Here is a 25,973-nt window from a genome sequence, read left to right as displayed (position 1 = left end):
ACAGTTTTTATGGCTGGGCCACCTCCCAGAACAGTAAACAGAGGGGCAGGCAGCTGGCACTGGATCCCTCTAGGGAGTGAAGGCCCCAGGCAACAGACTCCTCTCCACCTCTGAAAGGGAGCTGACAATATCAGGAGTTTCTAAAAAGTAGACTTTCAAGCTTATGTTGCTCATAATCTTTTTTTTTTTTTTAACCATTCCTCCGTCTTGGCTTGACAACACCCACTAGTCCTATAGGCCTCACTTCAAACATCCCCTTCTCCAGGAAGCCTTCCAGATCCTCCAAGATAAGCTGGGAGCTCTTTCTGGACTCCCTGGATGCTCTGCTCCCCTGATACCTAAAGCATAGCTCAGACTGGGAATTCTGGGGGCAAGGACTGTGCATTCCCCAGGTCCAGCCATGCCTGGCACGTGGGAGTACCCAACGAATGTCATCTGTTAAAAGAAATCCCTGAGTATTTTAAAAATTCAAAAGACTGAAAGATTGAATCTGATGATTCTGCTTACAAAATGGACTTAAAATTTGACATAGTCTCATAGACTTACTCTAATGATGTAGTGTTTTGATCTTTCAAATGTGTTTTAAAGGTGACCTTGTTGTATGCCTGCAGAGACTAGGAGGGACTATGCAGTTGCTGTTTCCTTTCATGCTATTTATAATGATTTTTATACATTTTTAAAAAGAGAAAAAAAAAGTTTATTCTTGAAGCTGCATCCAAGAGATTCCATTCTCTGTGCAACACACTTGCCCAGTTGTGAGGTCTGTTTGGTTCAGAGAAAGTCCTCTGGGGGCTCTCTGAGGCGTGGTCCCCAAGGGACAGCCTGGTGGGGTGGTAGAAACTTGGTAGGGTAGACTCTGCCCCTGTGTCCCCTGCAGGGGCCTCCCCACAATCTGGAAACCCCACTGAGAATGGGTGTGAGGGGATATGCTGTGTAGCTCAGACAGGATGGTCATCTCTTGCCCAGGCTCAATCCTGAGGGCTTTGTACTTTGCATCCTGCAAGGAGAGGGTTCGAGGCATGTGATGATGGGGGCAGGTAGACGTGAGCCTGCAGGAAAAGGCAGGCTGGCACCCTTCCCTTGGACCCCCTCAGGTCATGGTCTGCAAGCCATCTTCCCTGGATTCCATCTCCTTTCTCCAGGAGTCTGGTCCCTACAACAGCCTCCCACCTTTGAGCCTATGGAGGAGGAGCTAGATCCTCCTCACCTTGCCTCCTGGGAATTAAGACTTCCCACCCCAGGCACCCTTATCCCCCTGAGGCCTAGAACACCAAAGTGGGAAAAGGTCCTATTCAACAGGTTCACTGCACGGTTGGGCCCAGGGGATGCAGGGAATAGGTGGGTGATTTGTCCAGGGTTACTCAGAAGGTCAGTGGTATGGCTTGGGACTCAGACTCCTGGGCCCCCACAGGAGCCACATTCCCAGCACCTGAGTCCTCAAGGCCCCCAGCCCACAAGGCTGGTCAGGGGGCTATGGCAGATATTCCTCCTTGACAGGCACTGGGGAGGAGGCACCCAGGAGGCTAGCAGAGCTGGGGCACAGGCCCCCCAGGGGTGGCCCTGCTGGGGTGGAGGTGATGTCATGGGCTGGTGGGGGTGGCTGTGGAGGCTGCTGCTGCTGCTGCTTCTTATTCACTTTGCGCTCCTTGGCCCGCCGGTTTTGGAACCAGATCTTCACCTGTGGGGTCAGAGAACAGAGATGGGGCAGAAGGTGTGGAGACTGAATGACAGAGCAAGAGGAAGAGAGAGGGCAGTGGACCTCTTGTTTCTTGATGTGGCGTTTGGGGCTTCCCTCCGGCTCCAGCTACCCCAGCTGTTCATGTACCGTGAACATGTTCTCCCTTTCTGGAACCTGTTACCCTGCCTTTTATTTTTTCCTGTAATATTTTTTTATTCTGCCCAGCAAAATATAGGAGTTGCAGCTGTTCCTCCATCCTTTTACTTTATTTTTAAATTTTTATTTATTTTTAATTAGAAGATATTGGTTTACAATGTTGTGTTGGTTTCTGCTGTGCAACAACATGAGTCAGTCATAAGTATACATATATCCCCTCCCTTTTGAGCCTCCCTCCCACCCCCACACCCACCCCTCCACCCCTGCTCCTTTACTCTTAAGACAACTTTTTCTGTAACCCTCTTCCTCTCCATCTTCCAAAGCCATACTCTAACACCCTTCCTCCAGGAAGCCCTCCCTGTCCTCCCTGTGACTGCTCCCTCCTCTGGATTTAAACAGCACTGATCAAAGCCTGCTGTAGCCTAGAATTAATCAGACCCCCTATCCCTGTATTGGTGCCCAGGGATATTGGGTTTTATTGGCCAGGGGATTCATGGCAGCAGCTCTGTTTCTGTTGTGTTGTATGACCATGGCCAGGAGAAAACCTCTCTGTTCTCCCTTGACTGAGCTCCATAATCTGCCTGGTAGCCTGGAGGTCAGACTCGCAGTACTGCTCCTGTGGCTGAAGTAGGGGCCCTACACACCTGCCGTTCAGTGAGCCCCAGGTTGGCGGCCAGCTCTGATTTCCGCCGGATGGTGATGTAACGGCTGTAGTGGAACTCCTTCTCCAGCTCCAGGCGCTGGTGGTCGGTATAGACCACCCGGTATTTGTCCTTGGTCCGAGTCTTACCTGAGAAGCAGAAGTGCCAAGAGGAGAGATGAGTGGGGAGAGGGGCCTGCAAAAGGCCAAGGCAGGGCTCCCGGGAGGAGGAGCAATCCAGGACCCCCGAAGAAGAACGCTGAGAGAGTAACAATCAGGCTTGGAGACTTCGAACCTGGGAGTCAAGCACTGTTCTTATGCCCATCTGGGGCCCCTAACACTGAGAGAGAGGCTTCCTCAATGGTTCAGCAGGCAAAGTATCTGCCTGTAATGCAGGAGATGCAGGGAATGTGGGTTCAATCCCTGGGTCAGAAAGATCCCCTGGAGGAGAGCATGGTAACCCACTCCAGTAGTCTTGCCTGGAGAATCCCACGGACAGAGGAGCCTGACAGGCTACAGTCCATGGGATCGCAGAGTTGGACGCGACTGAGCACAAGGCTCAGAGACAGGATACAACTTGCCCAGGGTTACCCAGCAAGCTGCAGGTGGAGTTGGGGTTTCTGCCAGGTCTGCTGATCCAGAGCCCTACTCTGACTGCCAGGCCCACCAGCTTTTATGCACCAGTTCCCAGGTGTGGCTGCACAACAGACACATGGGGAACTTGGGAAAAGCACAGCTTCCAGAGCGTCACTGAGCATGTCAACTCGAAAGCCTTGGGTGGAATCTGCATTTTTCACAAGCTCCCCAGGTGGTTCTAATTCGGGGATCCTTGGAGGAACACCTGGCAGCAGGGGTAGGTTGAGATAGAGACATCAGCTGCTCTTCTCTCCTGTGGTGGAGAGCGCAGGAAGGGCTGCCACAGCCAGAGGCTGGAAGCAGGAAGCTTTCAGGAACTGCCCTGGGGTATATGCTCCTCACTTCCTGTTGAATGCCTGTTGGTTGCTGGCCAAACAATCAGACAGAAAGTATTGGGACTGCTGGTTGTTCCCCAGGACTTGTCAGGTTCCTCAAAAGACCCTGGTTCTAGACACGAAGCCCTGAGCTGGGGCTGCACCCAGGGGGCTGGTCTGCTTGGAGCCATTCGTGCTCCAGCCTGAGCCCAGACACACAGCAGGAGTGCTCAGGCCAGCCCACAGATATTTACCGAGTTCCTGCTGTGGGCCAAGTCCCGGGTACAGCAGGGAGCAGAATTAAAAGTCCCTGCCCTCCTGAAGCTTAGGTTCTAGTGGAGGGAGATGAGTAAAAATAAAAAAATATGAAAATTATTTGATATGTTAATTGATGAAAAGTATTTCAGAGAAAAAAGAAGGACTGGGAATTTAGGGAGGAGAGAGGCTATGATTTTGAACAGAGTGGTCCATGAAGGCCTTACCTTGAAGGGGAGCTTGAGCAAAGATCTAAAGGAAGTGAGGGAAAGAGCAATGCAGCTGTCTGGGGAAGAGGTGCCCAAGCAGAGGGAACAGTAGGTGCAGAGGCCCTGAGTAGGGGACGTGCCTGCTGTCTGAAGAGGGAGGAACACTGAGAAGGCTGGTGCGCCCAGGATGCAGTGAGCAGGGGGGTGGGCAGGTCATGCGAAGCCCACAGGCCATGGAAAGGACTCTGGGTTTTGCTCTGTCTGGGACAGGAGCCATTACAGGGTTTTGAGCAGAGGAGACATGAGATTTGATATAGGTTTTAAGATGCCTCTTAAGATGCCTCTGGCTGCTGCATAGAGAACAGACTGGTGAGAAAGGGGAAGTGTGGGGAGACCTGCCATAACTCAGGAGAAAGAAGGTGGTAGCTTGGCTTCCACATAAGACTCAGCCTTGGACCAGGAACTGCATGGGTTAATGTCAGGGATCTCTTTCAGGCTGGGATCAGAGGTCTGTCTGGAGAGACTATTAAAGAGTCATGCTTGGCCTGGGCTGCTGTGAGGGCCTGACTCAATACCAGTGTCCTTTTGTAAGAAACTGAGCACGTGGCTATGACCAGGAGGCACATGTAAGCATTTCCAGACTCGCCCCTGCATCCCACCAGGGCATGGCCAGTCTGCATAACCATCGACCTCTCCCACTTCACCCAGATGCCCCCCCAACAACCTGACCTTCATCTCCGTGGTCCCAGCTCTGGGCCTAACTGTCCCTCAGCACTCCTGTGCTAACCACCCCCCAACACTGTTCCAGCCTCCGCCTTCCCCACCCAGCCCACACAGCTTGGCAGGACAGTGCTGGGCTCCCCAAGAGCCAAGTGGTTTGTGGAGAACAGGAGACAGCAGATGTTCCTGGGCTCTTTCCCTTGAGTTTCCTGCCAGAGCAGCAGAACCACACTGGACTCTTCCACAATCACTGACCTCAGCCCATTGCCCGACACAGCACGAGACAGCCTCGGCCCTCAGCCAGGCCTAACCCAGGAAAGGGACCAGGGAGTGGCTGCCGAGGCCTTGGCTCCAGATGGGGCCCCTTCTTGACCTAGAAAATTCAATGCCAGCTCAAAAACAATTCTGCCTAATGCCACCACCGCTGGAACCCAGCAGATCTCTGAACCCACAGCCCCGCTGGGTTCACTGGGCCAAAGCCAGAAAGGGTCATGGAAGTTCAGTCTCCTCCCACATTATAGATGAAGATACTGACGTTCAGAATGGTTATACAACAGCCAGAGGTCCAAATAAGAGAGGCCTTGTGAGTTCTTTTAGTTCAAACTCCCTGTACATTCAGGGTTACTGAAGCCCCAGGCAGTTACCAGGCCTGCAGCTCCTGTTGTGGTGCGTAGCTCCTCACCCCACCAGATTTGGGGTCCACAGAGCCTGCTATATGGCCCTCTAAGCATTGGCAATAGAAGCTCAAACGGCAGGCCCATCGTCCACTTGTATTTCTGGAAGAGAGGGTCCAGACCATGGTGAGGGCAGATCCCCAAAGTCCTGGCTGGGCCTGGATGGCCCTCAGGTTGAAAATGCCAAAAAGATTGACTTTTGGGAGTTGGGGGGAGGAGGCTTCCTGCCCACCCAGACCTCAGCCTGAGAGACTATAAAGACACCCTTTTCCTCAGGCATCCAACTCTTACTCCTATCCTCCCTGATGAGCAAGTGGGGATCCATTACACCCATTTCATATATGGGGGAAATCAAAGCTCAGAGAAGGGCACTTGCTGAGGGTCATCCTGCCTGGTAGTGGTATCAATCTGGGCTCAGGTTTCCTGACCTCCAGCCTGGGCTCTTTCCCCCAACTCTGGGGGCATCAGGAACTAGACAAGAGATGGGGTTCTGGTTGCATAGTTACTCCTCTCTGTGTAGCTGCACCTCTAGCAAGGCTGCCAGTGAAGACCCAGGACCTGTTACAGCCTCCTGGATCCAAGAGAGGGGCTGGTGGGCTCAGGAACACACAGACCAACTTCTATCTGGGGAAGTTGCTCAAAGCACAAAATTTATTGCTGAGAAAATGGCTCTGCCAAAGAACCAAATGTTGGAAATCATACTGTGTGGTCCAGGAACCAGAAAGTCCCATCTGCTGGCCAGAGGGTGATAATGGGAATGTCCTCCTTGGAGCCCAACTTGGTGATCTCAGCCTCATTTAACATGCACATGCCCTTTGACTCCTGAATCCCTCTTCCAGGGAGTGATCCCACAGAAAACTGCCCAGAGAGGTACTGTTTCCGATAGTACAAAAGTTAAGAACCATGTATATGTCTATGAGTCAGGACTAGTTAATAAGAGAGGGGACATCCATGGAGAGGATCATTAGGCGGTCATTAAGAAGAAATTATAAAGCTCTATATGTGCCAACGTGGAGCAATTTCTAAAAACATTACGGTTTTCAAACGGCAAAATGGTGTGAAAAGTATGTTACTATTTTCGTATAAAAATGGAACACACACACACACACGCACTCGAACATGTTTGGGCACCCACGGAGTTCTTTCTGTAAGAATACACAGGAAGCCAGTATCGGGGCTGCCTGGAGAAGGGACTGAAGCCTGGGGAGCCACAGGGAAGAGGGAGTCTTTGGGGTATTTGCATTTTTACCCTCTGAAGATGTGAATTTGTATTTTTAATGACAATCAGGCGCCCTGGGCTCCAGTCCCAGCTCTGGGCCAGAACTCCCCACTGCTGTGAGCAACCCTCCTTTCCCCTCCTGTTATCACCAGTGCCACCCTGGGGGCCCAGAAGGGAGGGAGCAGGGAGGTGCGTGACAGCGGTGGGGCAGGGAGAGCGCCCAGGATGAATGATTTACAGGCCTTTGGGACACTGGGCCTAAGAGGGAAGTCCGGACTCCTGTAACAGGTGTCTGATGGGGGCCAGGCCACTCCCAGTCACCTAATGAATAACCCTCTGGGCCAGATGCCAGGGCACGTAGGTGGGAGAGAGGGTGGGAGTCCCCCCACCAGCTCTTAGGGGTGAAGCATGAGAGGAGAAGAGGCTTGGATAACTCTCCAAATGAGAGTCTTTCTCTCTTCTCTGGTTGTAGGATGCTAGGAACGGTCCATCCATATGCATCAGGCTGCCATAGAGGTTAGCAAGCTCCCCACCCCTAAAGCGTGCACAGCAGAGGCCCTGGGAAGTTCCAGGCTAAATGTCCTGACTCCTGACCAGCAGCCTCAAATGCCTGAGGAAACTTTTAAAAGCACAGATTCTGGCCCAGAAGTTCAGACTCAGGGGCACTAAAATTGGGCTTGGGGATTTGATACTTGAATAGCTCTCCAGGTGACCGTGACATGTGGTTGTTTGAGCAGGCAGACCTCTAGGGCTTGCTGTCCAGCTTCTCACTGGCTGGGTTCTGAGTCTCATGTTCTGTATCTACAAAATGGCAATAATTATTCTAATAACAGCCAATATGTCCATGTGTCAAGAACTTTGTATACATCTCTCAACAACCTATGAAGCTGTGCAGGTGTTAGCCCCAGTTTACAGATGAGAACACTGAGGCCCAGCAAGGTCTGCACATCTGAGGGTGGGACCTGGCCCAGGTCTGTCTGGTTTTAGAAACAGCACTAGAACCTATCACCCAGTGTAAGGTCTCCCATAATTAACTCCCACCCTGAGTATTTAGGGGATCACTTGAGATGGGTGGATGAATGATGCCTAGCATATACCGAACACATGCAGGGAAAGGTAGATCCTAATGATTTCCATGGTGGGATAACCACATGGCAGGGATGCTGGGAAATGGATCTAAGCAATGGATTGTATGTTGGATGAGACCATTTATTTATAAGGTCCCTTCCAACTTGGAAACATGAAGTTCCCAATGTTTGTTGATGCTCTGATTATATTTGTTATTATTGCTGAAAGAATTCTAAGACTGATTTCCCTGAGAGTCTAGAAACAAAGTCTGCCCAACTGGAGGGTGCGGGCAGGAGCCTGGCGGTCTGCAGTGGGGCCTCCTCATCCAGCCTGGGCCAGGCAAGGACAGAGTTCAGCCTCTGCCCCCAGGGCGGGGTTGGTGGCTCCCAGAAAATCAAGTGGCCTCTGGGTCAGCACTTCCTTTGACCTCTTCCTGCTGGGACTGTGGCCCTGAGGGATGACACTGCCAGCTCTGGCCCTCAGAGCTTGGAACACAAATCCATGACCCCTCTCTGTGTGGTCCAATCCCACTGGCCATACATCAAAATCCCCCACACCCAACAGACATACACAGACACAGAGAAATGCACACAGGCAGGCATGGATGCTTGTTAAAAATACATATTCACAAGCTCTCAGGCCTGTTGTGTCCTGGTCTCTCTGCCATCTTTAACAAGCTTACGGGAGGGGATTCTGAATCACGAGCTGAATTAAGTATGTCCCGGTGCTGTGCCACCTGTGTGGCCATAAGTAAGTCCCTTCTCCCCTCTGGGCCTGTTTCTCCTATGCAGCAGAAGGTTGGGTGTCAGCTCCCAGGGCCCTGTAGATTCTGAACTTCTCTGTAGCTCTGAGCCCATGGGCCCAGGTCTGCATCCTTAGCTAATGGATTTAACAAGTGGTTGAACTTCTTTGGGCTTCCCTTCCCCCTGGGGAGCAGAATGGATATGAAAGCAGTTTGCAAAGGGCAAAGAGCTATGGAGACAACAAGCTGGACTGAGCTATTTGTAGAAGCGGATGTTGGAGGGATCCCTTGGGAGAAGGAGGAATGCCGCCTGATGGGGGCCCTCAGGGCAAACAACATTGCCTGGGGGTGGGGAGGTCTGGCTGGGCCACCAGCTGGACATGTGAGGTTCTGCTTGGAACCATTCCCCCATGTGTATGACCAGTGGGTGGACTTCTGTTGCCCAGTTCCATGAGGGATAGATATCCTCCCCGGGCCATGAGGCTCTCTATTGGGCCCATGATTAGTTCTTGTTTTGGCTGGTTTGCCAGTCCTAGCTGCTCTAGCACGAGTCCTCATTCACTCCTGCTCATTCCTGGAGCAGGAGTGAGGCTAGCACGGCTGTGGGAGTGAGATGAGAGGATGGCCAGACCAGCCACACTCTGGGGCCCTGCAGGTTTAGGCGGCTTCTCCACCCCACTGTCACCCCCCTTCCTAGGCACCAAGCTCAGTCAGCACCGCCCTTCCTCCTCCCCAGCTGCCTCTGCATCTTCCCCTCACCTATCTTCTTCAATGAGGTCCCCAATCTGACTCGGCTATGGGAGGCAGTAAAGAGGACAGAAAGTTCATAGTCAAATAGACCTGATGGTTCTAACCCGGCCTGGCCATGGGCTAGCAGTGGGAACCCAGGCAAGTCACGGAACATTTCTGAATCCCATTACTCATCTGTGAAATGAGGACAGGAATGCCTCCTTCAGACATGGAAGCTGTGGAGAGTAGATGTGCTCATGTATTTAACAAGATATTAAAAAAGCTATCTGTGACAGTGGAGAAAAAGAAAGAGGGGAAGGGAGGAGGGGGGATAAGAGGGAAAGGACGAGGAGGAGCAGGGGGAAGAAGATGATGATGCAGAGACAAAAAGATGATGACTGCAGGGACAAAAGAGGCCAGAGAATCCTCAGTGGAGAATAAGGGGCACATCAGGAATGGATTACCGTGCTGGGAACTCTGGAGAGGAATTTTCCTGCACTGTCCCATATGATAGCTACTAGCCACATCTGGCTGCCTAAATTAAAATTAATTAAATAGAATTAAAAATTCAGTGTTTTAGTCATGCTAGCCATATAGCAAGTGCTCAGTGGACACATGTAGCTAATGGCTACCACACTGGACAGTATAGATACAGAGCCGTCATTACAGGAAGTTCTATTGGACAACACAGCTAGACCAAACTCCCAGCAAAGTCCAGATGCCCACACCCTCGTAGCATATACCTAACCCGACTGCTTGGACTATCTGCAAAGCAGCCTGTCCTTGCGCTCATCACCCAGTTATATTCTTCCTAGGATTTTCCACAAGGGGCACCAGAAATAGGGGGCACCTTTGGCCTAGAACAGCCCTTCTGAGAGTTACCAGCAGCAACTGCATCCCTCTGTCTTCTGGGCTGAACAACCTGCAGCCTCTCAACCGTCTCCTGGTGGAGTTTCCAGGCCTCTGCCCTACCCTGGCCATCCTTCTCTGGTCTGGAGGTGAGGTCCCTGCCTAATTGTCCGCAGGTGTGGGTCCTAAAGAATCATATCTGGGGCAGAGGTGCAGGGAGGGAGGGGCTGTGGACCCCAGCCCTTTTCATGCTCACCGAGGGACCTTAGCAAATCCCTTCCCCTTGGTTCCTGGCTGCCTACATGCTCCATGATGGCAGAGACCATGCATCTTGCTCATTTGGTTCTACAACTGTTCCAGACACACACACAGTGAGTACTTGATGAATCCTTGTTAAACTTAACACAGACTCACTGCTTCCTGGCCTTCTCCTCACAGTAAATGGCCCCTCTCCTCCAGCCACTCAGGCCAAAAGCCTAGGTGGCAATTTCCCCGCTCCCCACATCCCATCCATCAGCTGGTTGGCTTAACCTCCAAAGGACATCCTTCTGTCTAACTCCACTGTCTGCATAGCCTTAGTCACAGCCACTACTCTAATAGAGAAATGTGTTGTTCTGGGGTCAAAAACACTTGCATTTGAAAAATAGTGAGTACTCAATGGATGGTAGTGCATATTATTATTACTATGGGAAGTGCTTGGTACTTATTTGTTAAATGGTTCATTCCCACTTTCAAGAGTGGGGGGTAGATTAAAAACAAACCAGCATAAGAAATAGTTACAAACTGTGATTAGTGTGAAGGAAAGGAAGCGTTGAGCTCAGAGCATAACCTCACACCTCTTACAGTTATTATGATTAAGATGTGGGGGCGGGTGGCAGGGGGTAGAGAGCCTACTTTATTTAGCTTGAGGAAAGTGTCCTGGAGAAGATGACATCTAAGCCAAGATCTGATGGTTGAGAAGGAGGTCTCTATGTCACCAATGGGGAAGAATATCCCAGGAAGACAGAAGAGCATGTGCAAAGGCCCTAAAGCAGAGAGAGTAGCAACAGAGGGCCAGACCCCCAAGGGACCCCTTGTGCCTTGCCCTGGCAGGAATCCCCAGCACCTAGCAGAAGAGAAGAAATACTCAGAGACTAGCACCACCCGCCTGCCTCATGAATGAATGAGAAAAGGCACAAGAGGAGGCTGAAAAGGCTAGCAGGGTTTTGAGCCCTAGGGTGAGGGGCTTGGATTTGACTTTGAGAGCAATGGGAAGACATGGGAGCCTGGAGGGTCAGTCTTGGCGTCCAATGATGCCTGTTCCCTCTCTCTGTTGATGCTGAGGGGTCTTTGTGGGGGCACCCCTATAAGGCTGAGGGGCAAGTATGGCAGGGGAGGGCTTAGCCTCTTAACATGGTGATGGACCTGACTCCAGACATATATGTTGTTTCCAGGTCCCAAAAACTCTGGGACAGAAACTTGAGAGGCATCTCATTAAGATAATTCCCACCAATAAGAGAGGCTTGCTGCTAATAAAGCTGTTTTGGTCCTTCAGAACAACTCCCCAAACTCTCAGCAGCAATATCTGCAAAGTGGGGGGAAAACACCCAACCAAAAAAAGCCTTCTGCCACCTTCTAACTGGGTCATTCCCCCCTTCCCAGCTACATCTGAAAGACGAGGTGGCGAATGGAGCTTCTGCCTGGAGAACCGGTTTTAAACAGCCTGCTGTGCCCAACCTCCCACTTCAGTCTCTTACAGCTCATCACTGACTGGCCTCCTTTTCCCCACCTGGACTGGAATGCACATGGGGAGGGGGCTTGGGTTCCCATTCTGAGTGTGTTGCTTCATCTGATAGATGGTCATCGGGCTGCAGAGGCTAGGTTTGAACCCTGGGCAGCAGCAAACGTGGCCATGTGAGCTTTGGCAAGTCACTTTACCCTCTCTGAGCCTCATTAACTCTTATCTGTAAAAATGAAGCTAATAATAGATCCTTACACCTCTTACAGCTATTATGAGACTTACATGAGATCACCCATGCAGAGTTTTTGACACAGTGCCTGGCACGTGGTAGAGACTCAGCCGATGTCACAGTTATTAGCTTTATCATGAGCTCCTATTATGTGCAAGGCATGATGAGAAGGATGAGACTGACTAGGACGGTTCCTTGAGGGGATAACAGATGGCAGATGGCAGAGATCAACAAGACAGTCAGTGATAAATGTTCAAAAAGGATCTGATACAGTGCTTGGAGGGGAGGGAACCAAGGAGGGCTTCCTAGAGGAGGTGGCCTTGGAGAAGCAGCATTTGACCTGGTAAAGATACAGGAGGGCAGTTCAGGTCAAGAAACCCACACTAGAGAGGCAGGGAGTATGAGGTGTGTGCTCTCATGTACCTGCTAATGACAGGTGGAGATGGTCACAGGCACCAGTACACTGAGTACCTACTGTATGCCAGGCTCAGGACTGTGTTTTACAGGAACCATTGCCTCAAGGTGTACTCCTGCTATAATCTTGATATCACAGTGGAAGAAGCTGAGACTTAGAGAAATGATCCACATCAATTTGACTGCAGCTGATGCAGCTTCTAACAGAAACACAATTTCAGGCTTGAGGCGCTGAAGCTGGATTCTTAACCATTCCAGGTAAGCATTTCTGTATCTCAACAAACTAATGGGAAAGTGGCTTCAAGAGTGGGTTGGGGCTGGTTCTCAAAAGGACTCTGAAATGGGGCTGGATTTTCATTACAGCAATCAAATGGTATAAAACAAAAGGGCAATTCCATGGCAGTGGGGAGCCATGGGATGCTCTTGAGCAGGGGATGAGCTTTGAGAAGGTAAATCCAGTAGTGGTTTAGAACAGTGGCCCCCCAACCTTTTTGGCACCAGGGACTGGTTTTATGGAAGACAGTTTTTCCAAGTATGGGGGTGGGGGATAGTTCAGGTGGTAATGTGAACAATGGGGAATGGCAGATGAAGCTTTGCTTGCTCACCCACCGCTCACTTCCTGCTGTGCCACCCATTCCTAACAGGCCACACACCAGTACCAGGGGGTTGGAGACCCCTGGTTTAGAGGACATCAAGGTCAGAGCTGACTCATTTGAAAAGACCCTGATGCTGGGAAAGATTGAGGGCGGGAGGAGAAGGAGACGACAGAGGATGAGATGGTTGGATGGCATCACAGACTCAATGGACATGGGTTTGGGTGGACTCCGGGAGTTGGTGACAGACAGGGAGGCCTGGCATCCTGCGGTTCATGGGGTCGCAAAGAGTTGGACATGACTGAGTGACTGAACTGAACTGAGGGCAGTAAGGGGGCTTCCCAGGTGGCTCAGTGGTAAAGCATCTGCCTGCCAATGCAGGAGACACTGGCAATGCAGGTTCGATCCATGGGTCAGGAAGATCCCCTGGAGGAGGAAATGGCAACCCATTCCAGTATGTTTGCCTGGAAAATCCCATGGACAGGGGAGCCTGGTGGGCTACAGCCCATGGAATTGCAAAGAGTTGGATACAACTTAGCGACTAAACAGCAGGAGCAGCAGCAGCAGCAGGGTACTGGGGAGAGGCTGAAGGTAAGAGGCCAGGTTGGTGGCTGTGGCAATGGGCCAAGGGAGAAGGCCTGGAACGTAGTTGGGGGAGGAGGGTTCATCCCCTCCATGGGCCTCAGTTTCTCCATCTGATAGCTGAAGAGGTTGGACCAAGATCCAAACCCTGCTACAAAAGTCTTATCATCTGAGTGGGCATTACCCTACTTGTATGGGACTTTAGCCACGCCAATGGGCCATTAACCTGTGAAAAACTATTTATTGATACTGCATCAGAGACTGAACCTTTGACAGAGGATGATTCCTAAATAAAATATTTATAGTTGAAAGGGGAAGACAAAAAAGAATAGAGCCACTTGCAGTCATTTCCCATCCTGGCCTCAGTCAAGTGACAGTCATCACTCAGAACTGGCTAATATTTTGTTTATGGACAACATAATAGCCTCTCTTGCACCTTCCCAAGCTTTGTTGCCCTCTCCTTAGGTACAACTGGCATCTTAGTCCCAGCCTCAGCTCCGCCAATTCCCCAGGTAAGAATAGAGGACTGACCATCCGTGGAACAGGGAGAAAGGGGCAACCAGGCTCCCACCACTGGCATGAGCAGCTCAGCTGGACAGTCGTGGGTCCCATCTCCAGGTTGAGGTCTTATCTCTCCCCTCTTCTCCCAGAGCTCTCTTACTGTCCCTCACACACTTGCCCTGTTCATTCATTCATCAGAAAATATTGAGCACCTACTAAATGCCACACACGGAGCTGGGTGCCTGGAATGCAGTGAAGTGAAAGTCACTCAGTCGTGTCTGACTCTTTGCAAGCCCATGGAATTCACCAGGCCAGAACTGTGGAGTGGTAGTCTTTCCCTTCTCCAGGGAATCTTCTCAACCCAGGGATTGAACCCAGGTCACCCACATTGTAGGCATATTCTTTACCAGCTGAGCCACAAGGGAGGCCCATCCCTTCTCCAGCAGATCTTCCTGACCCAGGAATTGAACCGGGGTCTCCTGCATTGCAGGCAGATTCTTTACCACCTGAGCTATCAGGGAAACACAGTCATGGGTCAAATAAACATGGTTCTGGACTTCATGGGAGTTTACCTTGGTGGGTTGGTGTGGGAATAGACACCACACAAACACAAAGTAAGTTAACGTTCTGAAGGAAACAAGGCAAAGATTACCAACGGGTATGTGGGGGAGGCACTGACTTCAGAACATCATGGAAGACCTCTCTGAGGAAGTGGCCATGAAGCTAAGTAAGACCTGAAAGGTAAGACAGCTTGCAAAGAGTTTTCCTGGAAGAGGGAATACAGCAAATGTATAAGACCTGCCTGTAGCAGCACATATAGCTAGACCTCAGGAAGAAGTGTAAATTTTGCCCTAAATATAATGGGAAGCCATCAGAAAATTTTTAACTGACTCATCCAACATATACCCCAGCCCAGCCTCCACCTGTGTGAAACTAGAACATTCCCTTACAATCTCCAGCCTTCAGTTTCCCATCTGTATGTCTAGTCTCTAACTGTCCAGTCAGATATTCTAGAATGCTAGAAGCACAGAAGGCAAGGAAGGGGCAGGAAGGATACCATCAGATCGGGGGCCAGCAGCACTGGGGTGGGGGGGTGGGGGGGATGGCATGCACTGACCTTCCCTCTGCTGTCCCAGACAACAGCGTAACCCAGGAAACACCCCTGGAGACCCCACATCTTCATTCCCCAGAGGGACGAACTGAGGCCAAAGAGGAGAGGGGCTTGGCCTCTCTCTCAGGGAGGGTCTGTAACCTCAATTCAGTTCTGCCCCCGCCTCAAGAACACTGGTCAGATTCAGACTCCACCTGAGTGGACAGGCAGCAGCTTCTAGCTTCCAAAAGGCAGAGTGGTTCTTGCCTGGCTCCAGGGGTGGCCACTTTCCTTGGGAACCCCCAAACCTCCCTTGGCCCGCCTTTCTACTTTCTGGGAGTGAGGGTGAAAGAATGTTTGCCTTTGGGCAGAGTTACTCCTAGGCCTCCAATGTGCCCAGGGCAACAGTTTGCAGATGACTTTCGAGACCCGAGCCAAACTGGGTTTGGCAGCTCCAGTGCCCAGAGAGCCAGGATTTGCCTGACATCACACAGCCTGGAAGCTCGTCAGGGCTCCTGCCAGTCCTCTGACCGCCACAGGCCCCTGGAGAACCTCCCCGTCCATCTCCATAGTCGGCTGATGAGCAGGAAGTAGCAACTGGAATAAAGGAGCAGGACAAGTGGACTTTCTTCTTCAGAGAACAGACACAGAACCTCAGGACCCCAAGTGTCAGTGGCCCCAGACACTTTGTCTCATATAATCTAAGGTAAAATTCTCAACTGAGGTTTATGGATAAAGCTTCTAGGGGCCTTTGGAACCCCTGAAATTGTCTGCCCAGTTAGGAAACACTTTTTCTTTTTTCCTAGGGAGAACATTTATGCTTTCCACCACATTTTTCAAAGGAGTTCTTTTGTAACTCAAACAAATGTATAAGACCGTTCTCGCTCATGTCACAGGTGGTAAAACTGAGACCTAGAAAAGATGGCTGATTTAAGGGACTCTGTTGAGAGCATTAGAGCACAGGCTTGGTCACATCCCAGCCTCACCATGTACTGGTTACACCAGTATAACTATATTTGCCCTACTTTGTCATCTCTCTATGCCATAGTTTCTTCATCTTGAAAATGGGGGTGATAATAGTCCCCATGATAAAGTTATAAGGATGAAAAGATCTTAGGTCAGCGCCTGCTGTGTTAGTAGGTGCTCTGTAAGAATTAACTGTTATTATTTAGCCACAGAGACAAGTGGTACAGCTGCAGCAGAAATCTCAGTCTTCTGAGGCCTCTGGAGGCAGATAGGAGGTTCTGTGTTCTGGGGACTCTCAAGGAGGTGGTACAGTTGCAGCCAGACCTGTAGCTGCTGATCATCTCCTCTGCAGCATCTGCCCCAGGATGAGCTGTCCGTGTGGGGGGGACATGGGGGTGAAGAGGAGGGGGGAGGTGGGGAAGGCCCAGGCTCACTCCCAGCTGGGGGAAGGGGAGGAGGGGCTGGACATCAAAGGGTGGGCAGGCCAACTTCCCGCCCCTAAGGCCAGGTGGCCTTTGTCAGGACAGGCCAAACATAGTCAGGACAATGGGGTATCATGTTCACTTTCCGGCCGACAGGAGTCACTACCGAGCCAAGGCCCAGCCTGTTACATGACAAAGGGGGGACCTATAAAGAGGTCAGGCCGCCCCTTATTAAAGCCGAGCCTTTGTCCTGCCCTCTCCCCAGCCTTTGAAGAGGGTGGATCGCAGAGGCCTGCCTGGGGGCAGGAGTGTTAGGCTCAGGAGCCAAACAGCAGCCACCTTCCCAACTGCTGCTGCTGTCCCCTCCCCCAGGGTCAAGAGTTCAGGGAGAGCCCTGGGATGGTAAGGTAGGGACCCTCAACCACCACCAATCTAACCAAAGAAGGCTCTTTTTTAGCCCAAAGGATACGACCCACCAATCTCTTCATTATATGGATAGGGGACTGAGACCTGGAACGTGACTTGTGTGTGTGCACACATACTGCATGTCCTGAGGCTGGGATAGGGGTGCAAGGAACAGATGGCCACCTGGACCAGTGCTGCCGAAGTTACCCAGGGATAAAGGTCTGGGGACCTGTGTTTAGTTCCTACAGGGCGTCCTTCTTCATTGCTTGGGTCTCAGTTTCCCTACCTACAGGGAAAGACAGGTTGTGCTTTCCAGTGCTCTGGCAGGCCGGGATTCAGAAGGGGTAAATTGAGAGAACAGCCTCCAGGGAGAGTGGACGGGGGCCGCATTCTGGAACCAAGCAGGGCCACGGCAGAGGTCAGACAGCACCTGCTGGCGCCCAAGGGAACCATTCGGAGGCCCAGAGCGAGAGAGGGATCCTTACCGCTGCCACCGCCGCCTCCAGCCGCCACACTGCGCCGCATCCACTCGTAGGGTGTCCGCCTTTGCGCTCCGGGTGAGGAAGGAGTGCCTGGGCCGCCGAGGGGCTGCGCCAGGAGACCCGGGCCAGGCCCCGGGGGCGTGGGCACCGCGCCAAAGTCCGGAGGGGGCCCGAATGCCAGCGGGGCCGGGCTGGAGGTGGGAGCCGTGGGGCCCGGGCCGTAGGCGGCAGCCCATTCGTCCTTGGGCGCAGAGAAGGGCGCACTCCAGGCTGCAGGGGGCACGGGGCCCGGCTCCACGTGAGAGTAGCCGGTGAAATCTGGGTACTGCGGGGGTCCAGGGGGCGGGGGCGGAGGGCCGTAGGCTTGTGGGCCCAGGCTGAGACTAGCGGGCCTGGCGGGGCCGGGGTACACGGGGGAATCCTTGTCCAGAACATAGCCCACGTACATGGTGGCCGCGAGGCCGCCCGCGCATGCTGGGCCCTGGAGCCGCCGCAGCCGGCTGCCCCGACGAGCGACTGCACACCTGAACTCCCAGCCCTGCTGCCGCCCGCCCCACCCAGGCCTTTTATAGCTCCGGGCCGCCTGCCGCCCCAGCCGAGGCGGGTTTGCATTTCAAAGCGGGGGGAGCCTCCAGGCCGCGAATCAAAGGGGGAAACCCGTCGGGGGCGGGGGGTTCAAAAGGAGACAAATTGCCGCCCCAAGCGGGAGGTGGACTCTGGGGCCAGAGAGGGTGGGGGCGCGGAGGGCGCATCCCGGCGAGCATCGAGGCATCACTAGGTATGGGAGCCTCCTGCAAGGCCCCGGCCTAGCGGCCTTGGGGGCTAGTCCTCCCCGCGGCCTTGTCCTCCCTGCCGCCACACCGACCTCTCCGCAACCCCATTGTACAGGTGAAGAAAAGGGATCTGAGTGGTGGTAGTGGGGCGAATGCGGGTTAGCGCCACACAACCGCACCCGGCCTGTGGCGCAGTCGGTAGGGACCAGTTTGAGGTGAAAGGGAAGAACCGCTGACTTCAAACAGGGTTCTCGTCTTTAAGGTAGCGGGTCCTTAATCTTTTTTTTTTTTTTGGGGGGGGGAGGGGTCACGACCTCTCTTAGTCTCTCCTGAAAGCTGTGGATGTTTTTCCCCTGGGGGAAAATGCACATATGCACATACACGAGTCTGCAAACAGTTGGGGAGTTCACCTGAGTTGGCTCTCCAGAGGAAGTTCTTAGAGAAGTCGGGTAGGAGCATTCTTTTACAGATATTCTAGGGAACCTTTCACAATTCTCTTGACAACCCCCTCCCTCCTCCCCATCCCTGCCTTCATTTTAATGAGAAGTTTCCAATATACACAGAAGTAGAATTGTAGAGTGACTCACTATAGACCCATCATGAGCTTCAACCATTATCAAGATTATGCCACACTTATTTAACTGACTCGCCTCCCTTTTCTTGCTAAAGTATTTTAAAACAAATTTCAAACATCGTGTCATTTTATCCCTACATACTTTAGCAGGCATCTCTAAAACACATGGACATTTTCTTACATAATATGCCATTATCAAACCTAACAAAATTAACGCAAATTTCTGTGTATTATCTAATACCCAGTCACATTCAGAGTATTTCAATTGATTTTAAAAATGTCTTTTTAATAGTTGGTTTATCCTAAAGCCCTAATCCATTTATTATTAGAGCTAGGGACCTCTTGAATTTTAAATGTTTCATGCATCTCCCCCCATCCTATCCAATTAAAGACTGTCAAACATTTCAGAGATATGATGAGGGGGACGGGGTGAGGGTAAAGAGTTGAGAGGCCATTAGTGAACTGAGAGTGGGAAGTGAAACTGAGGGTTTGGGGGAAGGATTCATGAAGAACAGGGCTCTGGATCAGAAGGCCTGTAAAAACCTCTTATGGGGTTTGATCCTCCAGTGTTTCCTGGGAGCCCCCTAAATGTGCAGGGACCTGTGGCCCCGAAGGTGGAATCAGAGTCTTATCTATCCAGCCTGTCCCTCCCTTGAGTTGCCACACTAGCCAGGGCAGGTCAGCATCATTTCAGGACTAGATAGATATGTCAGGATGAGGATATAGTTCACAGGGCCCAGTGCAAAATGATAATGTGAGATCCCTTGTTCAAAACTCATTTTAAATTTCAAGATGGTGGCCGCAGAGCGCACAAGCAAGCACGGCACCCTTCTAAACACTGGGCCCTGAGTGACTGCACGGGTCTCAGCCATGAAGCTGTCTTGGTCAGAATCTTGTTCTTCTGAGACTCTGATGGATACCATAACCGAGTGAGCGACAGTAAGCCCAGGATGCCCTTTCCTGCTTGGAGGAGCTCTTTTCATTGTACAGCGGGAAGCACCAACACCCAGAAAGGAAAGGGGTTGTGCCCAAGTCTATGCAGCAAAATGAATGCTGTTCATGGAAGAGAGGAAAGAGGGCTTCCTGGTTTGTGGCTGACATGGATGAGCTCACTACAGCCTCAGCAGGGAAGGTCAGGAAGTGGACATGTGGGGATGGTTTGATCAGAAGCCATCTGAACCCAGGACCCAGTCTTTCAAGGGGTTGGACCCAATCTTTCAAGGGGTTGGTGAGATACCGGGGGGTACACAGAGAAGGGAGAAGAGACCCAAGAGGACGGGGCTCTGTTCTCTGAGCTGGTGTAACCAGCGCTGCTTAGACTGGACTGGAGGAAGAAAAGACCTGGAGGGTGGCCTGAAGGTCTGAGTTTGAGGAAGGAAACAGGGCAGACCTAAGACCTGAGAGAGAAAGCTGCAGGCACAGACGTAGATTTCAACCCACCCATAGTAAAGTGCTCTCTAAAGGGCCATCTGTCATGAAAGGGCTGTTGTGAGAGAGAGAGTGAGTTCACCGCCACAGAAGGTAGGACAAGTGATTGTTGGAGGTCCCCAGTCAGGGATGCTGCTTACAGGATGCCTATCCTGGAAAGTAAGAAAGTTGATGCCCTCTAGGTACCCTCTGATTCCAAGAATATGTTACCTCAGAGCTAGATGGAAGGCTTAAAATTTGGGAGTAGGTATAGGAATTCATCGGAGAAGGCAATGGCATCCCACTCCAGTACTTTGCCTGGAAAATCCCATGGATGGAGGAGCCTGGTGGGCTGCAGTCCATGGAGTCGCTGAGAGTCAGACACGACTGCGTGACTTCACTTTCACTTTTCAGTTTCATGCATTGGAGAAGGAAATGGCAACCCACTCCAGTGTTCTTGCCTGGAGAATCCCAGGGACGGGGGAGCCTGGTGGGCTGCCGTCTATGGGATCGCACAGAGTCGGACACGACTGAAGCGACTTAGCAGCAGCAGCAGCATAGGAATTCATTTGTTCCTGTATTCCTATGTTTGGTGTTAGTTAGTTGCTAAGTTGTATCCAACTCTTGTGACCTCATGGACTGAGCCTGCCAGGCTTCTCTGTCCATACAATTTCCCAAGCAAAAATACTGGAGTGGATTGCCATTTCCTTCTTCAGGGGATCTTCCCTATCCAGGGATTGAACCTGGGTCTCCTGTATTGCAGGCAATCTCCTGCGTTGCAGGCAGTTCATATGTTCGGAAAATGTGTATTAACACTCCTCCTTTATGCCGACATTGTGTTAGGTACTAGGTGAGGCTCTGTCCCTGGGGTGCTTACAGAATGGGAAGGGAGAGAAGCAGGTATGAATCTAATGATCACAAATAAGGGTAAAATTACATTTTGGAGAGGGCCGGGAATCCAGAGAGTACTCCCAAGGGAAGGAGACTTGGAAGTCTTGCAAGAGGATGTGACATATGAGTCAGGGCCCTGGGGAGCAGGAAAGGGCACTGTGGGCAGAGGGACAGTGTGAGCAGAGGGGTTGATGCTGGGGATACGTAGTCTTCCAGAACTGAAAGACTGATTTGGAGTTCAGCGATGGTGGTGGGGGCAAGAGATGAGTGTGGGGAGAGACAGAGCAAGGCTTGGCAGAACAAGCTTGATGAGGGATATGGGAGGTTGTTATCAAGGGTGTTGCATGGTGGGAAGGGGGCTATGGCTGGTGTGTGGAGAGTGAGCCAGAGCGGAGGCGGGAAGCCCAAGAGCTACAAGGAAGCCGGGCAGGGGTCCAGGAGTGATGGAGTGTTCAGGACTTGGGTGGTGGCTGAGGGAGGGGGGGCTTGCCAGGCAAAGCAGGGACTATTTCTCTAGCCAGGGAGAGAGCAGAGTCAGGGAGGCCTGAGGCCTGGGGTTGGGAGTGGGTGGGGATGAGGGGAGGGCTCCGTGGCCCCCTTCATTGCCATCCTCTCCCAGGGTGGAGGCAGGAGGTGCCTACCCCTCCACAGACATCTCCTGGAGAGGCCTCTACCCATCTTTCTGTCACCCCTTCTTGGACCTGTTCTTTCCTGAGCCCTGGGGACTGGTGGGACAAACTGGCCTCATTTGCTGGATGAGGAAAGGAAGCAGAAAGCATGGAGAGGTCTAGGTGTCTGGCCAAAGTTACACATGGCTGGACACAGAAGCTGGCTGCCTTTCTTGCTGCCCAGCCCAAGTACCCAAGGGCTTCTCAGCCAGCCCGGCGGATCCTCCAACTCACTCCTTTTACAGATAGAGAAACTGAGGCCCAGAAGCCTAAAGAAAGAAAGGATTTTTTTCCAGGTTCCCTCAGCAAGTCAGAGCTGTACTGGAATCAGACCCAGGTCTTCTGATGCCCAGCTCAGCACCCTTTTCTTAATCTTTCTGAGGTTGCAATGTTTACTCTTTCACCTGTGCTGAAATAATAATAACAATAGATCATTATTTATTGAGCATTAATAAATAATGCATAATAAATATAAATAAGTAAATAATCAGTAAATAATAATATAAAGCATCATTATTTACTGAGTGCCAGGCATCATGCCAAGTTGTTTGCATGTATTAATCTCATTTCATCCTCACACAACCCAGTAAGGTAGGGTCATTGTTATCCCCAGTTTGATTTGCAGATGAAGCAGCTAGAGCTCAGAGAAGTGAAGTTACCTGCCTGAGCCCACACAGCAGGTCAGGGGCTTGTCTGGAAGTTTCTCTTTCCTCTCCAGCTGAGCTGCCTGGAAGGATAGTGAGCCTGTATGTGCCTCTCCTTCCCACCCAGGATTTTGCCTAAACAAATACCTAGTTCTTCTTCCTCCTCTGGCTTCCTCATGCAAAAGAGCCTCAGCTACCCCCCACCCTCACCCCTATGTGGACCCCTGAATCAGAGACCTAAACTACCCGTCATGTTACATGTTAAGAGGACACTATAACCTTGTCTAAAACTTTCAAGCTGGGCGTCTGAAATCACAGGTCTTCCCCCTGCCTTGGCCTCTGACTCACCATGTGACCTTGAACCCTTGCCTCCCTGGGCTTTGGTGTCCCCAAGGCGCCCACTGCGGGCTGGTTGCTTTGGACAGCCATATAGCTGTGGCACTGAGACCCTGTGTAGCAGGAGAGCCCCCACACCCTTGTCACAGCCTCTTCCTCTGTGACAGCCCCTTATCTCTGGGAGTGGCTGTTTACTGGGCCCCTCTTCCCTCTGGAAGCCCTCCCTCTGGGCTGCTCTCACACACCCAACCAGGGCCTTCTGGGGTGGGGTGCAGAGACAATGGCCTCATAAAGATCTTGGTGATAACTTGGTTTTTAAATCAGGTTTATGGCCCTGAAAGAGAAGAGGTTCTGGGCTCAGCTTCCTGTTGGAAGTGATTTGCCTAACGAGAAACTGGTGGGCACCAGGGCTAGCAGGAGGCTTACCTGGATTGCTCCCCAGTCCCAGCCCAGCCTCAACCTCACTCTGTGACCTTGGGCAAGGAACGCTCTCTTTCAGAGCTGTTCCTGAGCTGTGGGGAAAGTGGGGATGGCAACCTCTGCCCACCTCCAGGGGACAGGTGTGAGTCTCATGGGCGTGTGCTGGGGCTCCTGGGAGCCCCTCCCCATTCCTGTCTCCCCTCTCATCATGGTCCTCTCCACCTCCTGCCCCCTCCAGAGGCTGGGGGTGCCACCTGCTGGCTCTGTGAGGTACTACTCAAAGGCTCCCTGGGGGCTTAGTCTCAATCGTGACACAGGATGTGCTGATTCCTTTCTTCCTCTCAGCGCAGAAACGAGAGGCGTAGGGGAGGGAGGCAGTCTCCAGCACACAGCTACTTAGGGAGCAGGGGGACACTCGAGCCAGAGGTCCAGGGGCGGAATGTGCTCATCCGAAGGAGCACTGTGTTGATCTGTTGTTCAGAGGAGATACAGAGGCCGGGAAAGGAAGGTCACCCTGTGAGTCGGAGGTCAAGCACGGACTTGTACCTAAAGCAAGCACACACCCATAAGCCTCACTCCCAGTTGGAACATCCTCCAGCCTCTGGGCTGGACAGAGTCAGGGTGGGGACAGTCAGCCTGTAGTTGACGACCATAGCCTCCCCGCTAGTCCCCTGCCTCGCCTCACCTCTTGCCCCTGTTAGCCCATCCTCCTTAAGGTACCACCATAATCCCATTGATCTATTTAAAATCCTGCCCTGGCCCCTGCTGACCCTCAGGACAAAGGCCATACTTTACTACCTCTCCAACCTTACACCCCACTATGTCCCCTCTCTGTGCCTCAACCACTCTTTTCTTCCTGTTCATACACACCAGGCTCTTTCTGGCCTCCAAGCTTTTGCACATGCTGTTTCTTCTGTGTAGAACACTGTTCCTGCCTCTGCATTATATGTAGCCCTTTAACCTCAGATGTCAGTTGAAATATGTCTTCCGCAGAGAAGTCTCAGCCTACCTAAACAAGAACTCCTATATCCACCCTGTTATTCTCTGTTTCTTTCGTCACTTTTTTTTTTCTATTGGTGTGGCATGTGAGATCCTTGACATTAGTTCCTTGATCAGGGATCAAACCTGTGCCCCCTGCAGTGGAAGCACGGAGTCTTAACAACTGGGCTGCCAGGGAAGTCCTTGTCATAATTTTTATATTATTAATTTATGGTTTCCTTCGTGTTTGTTTATGAGCTCTATGAAGGTAGGGCTCAGAGTAGGTGTTCCACTAACTTGCATCGCATGCGAGAAACAGCCTGAGAGGCAGAGGTCCCACTCCAGACCTGCTGTGTGCCCTTAAGAGGGTTCTGGCCTTCTCTGGGCCTCAGTAGATCCAGTGAGAGGGAGGTATGTGGCCTCTGTGGGCCCTGTTGGTCTGATGATCTGTGAGCCATCTGTGTACCAGAAGGACACACCCTTGTTCCCAGGGGCCCTAAGACCAAGGTCAGCTGGAGGCTGGGGAGAGGCTGAGATGGCAAGGTCTTGGAGCCCTTATCTCTGGGAACCCTGTCGAGCCTTGGTGGTGACAGCCTGGCCCAGCAAGAGCAGTTCTAGGAATCTAGGGTGGGAATGTGGCCCGAAGTCCCCACTGGCCCCTCTGCCCCACCAGATAGCCACTATGCTGAGTGTCCAGGAGGGGGAGGGGCCGTGTCCTCTGTGTGCCTCTTTTGGTTCCCTCGCTTTTAGGTACAAGGAGCTACCTGCTCAGGGTGTGCAGGATGGAAAGATAACGCACTGGGAGTCAGGAGTCCTGCCTTCCCAGCCCCTTTGGTCTCTGCTGACCTCAGGCAAGTCGCCTCCACCCTCTGGGCCTCAGTTTCTGTGTCTGATGGAAGCACTCTTAGGGCTCTTCAGGCCCTGGCATCCAAGATGACTGTGCCAGTGTGTGGCACATGCGTGCTGCGTCCCGACCCCAGGCCTGGGGAGCGGGAGGAGGGGCAGTGCTGGGAGTGTGGGAGAGCCAGATGTGGGGGCTGCTGGCGCTGCCTGAGTGAGTGCTGAACTGGCCTACTGGGAATTCTCCCACTCAGGCGCCCTTTCTGCCCCTCACTCCTTCACCCTACGGAGAGCTTCGGCTTCCGGCTCTAAAGAGCGTGGGTGGGGGCTGAGGAGGGGGCGGTCAGTTCATCCTGATTCCCTCCTTTAGAGAAGAACACGGTCCTGAGAGTCTAGACGGAACCTGGGTGCCTGTCCTGGACTCATATCACAGTCACGCTCCATCCCTGGGCCTCAGACATCCTGGGTGTCAAATTGGCGGTTGCACAGGCTTCCCTCCAACCCTGGTGGTGGACTTCTGGGACAGCAGCTCCCGGTGACACCGGAGAATCAGGCATCTTTTGTGAGAGCTTTCTCACTCTGCCCTAGTCCTTGAATAAAATGCCTTTGGTGCATCACTTACTCAGGCCTCTCAACAACCCCACGTTACAGCTCAAAACACTGAGGCTCTTTGAGCTCAGTTCATGTAATTTGTCCACAGTCACACAGCTAGGAAGTGGCAGAGTTGGATTGGAACTACATGCATCAGAGCCTTGGTTCTTAATCCTCGAGCAGGACACTGTGCAGTGGGAAGGGGATGTACTGAACCCCAAGGCCTGCCTTGCACCTTTGCCTCTGCACCCTCTACCTCAGGCAGGGCTCCCCACACCTCAGGCTCTGCCCACTCACCCTCACCCTAGCCTCTCCCAAGACAGGATGGTCAGAGGACGGACCATAGCATCTGGACACGTGGGAGACTGCTTGTGGCTCCTCCTGTCCACAGTGGGGCTGGGGGCCATGCTGACCACCCCAGGGTGATGGGACTGCTCTGGCCACTGCTCACCCCTTCAGAGTACACAGGGGAAACTGAGGCCCAGGAAGTGGAGCGCTCAGCCGAGGGATACACAGTGGTGGGCTGCAGCTGGAATGAGGGAAAACACTATTTCAAGA

At 52.2% G+C, this 25,973-nt stretch overlaps 1 protein-coding gene across 1 annotated transcript; it reads right to left on the bottom strand.

Annotated features, from left to right (window-relative positions):
* Positions 1–673: 673 nt before the first annotated feature.
* Positions 674–17,823, bottom strand: CDX1 (caudal type homeobox 1). The gene is made up of 3 exons (NM_001101947.1): positions 17,297–17,823; positions 2,479–2,624; positions 674–1,678 (listed from the first exon to the last, which is right to left on the bottom strand). The coding sequence occupies exons 1-3, from the start codon at positions 17,739–17,741 to the stop codon at positions 1,472–1,474; spliced, it is 798 nt and encodes a 265-aa protein (NP_001095417.1). The 5' UTR covers positions 17,742–17,823; the 3' UTR covers positions 674–1,471.
* Positions 17,824–25,973: the final 8,150 nt, after the last annotated feature.

This window comes from Bos taurus, chromosome 7, assembly GCF_002263795.3.
Source record: "Bos taurus isolate L1 Dominette 01449 registration number 42190680 breed Hereford chromosome 7, ARS-UCD2.0, whole genome shotgun sequence".
In the NCBI taxonomy this organism is placed as follows: domain Eukaryota; kingdom Metazoa; phylum Chordata; class Mammalia; order Artiodactyla; family Bovidae; genus Bos; species Bos taurus.
Note: the sequence above shows the minus strand (reverse complement) of the source record. Positions and strands in the feature narration are given on the sequence as shown.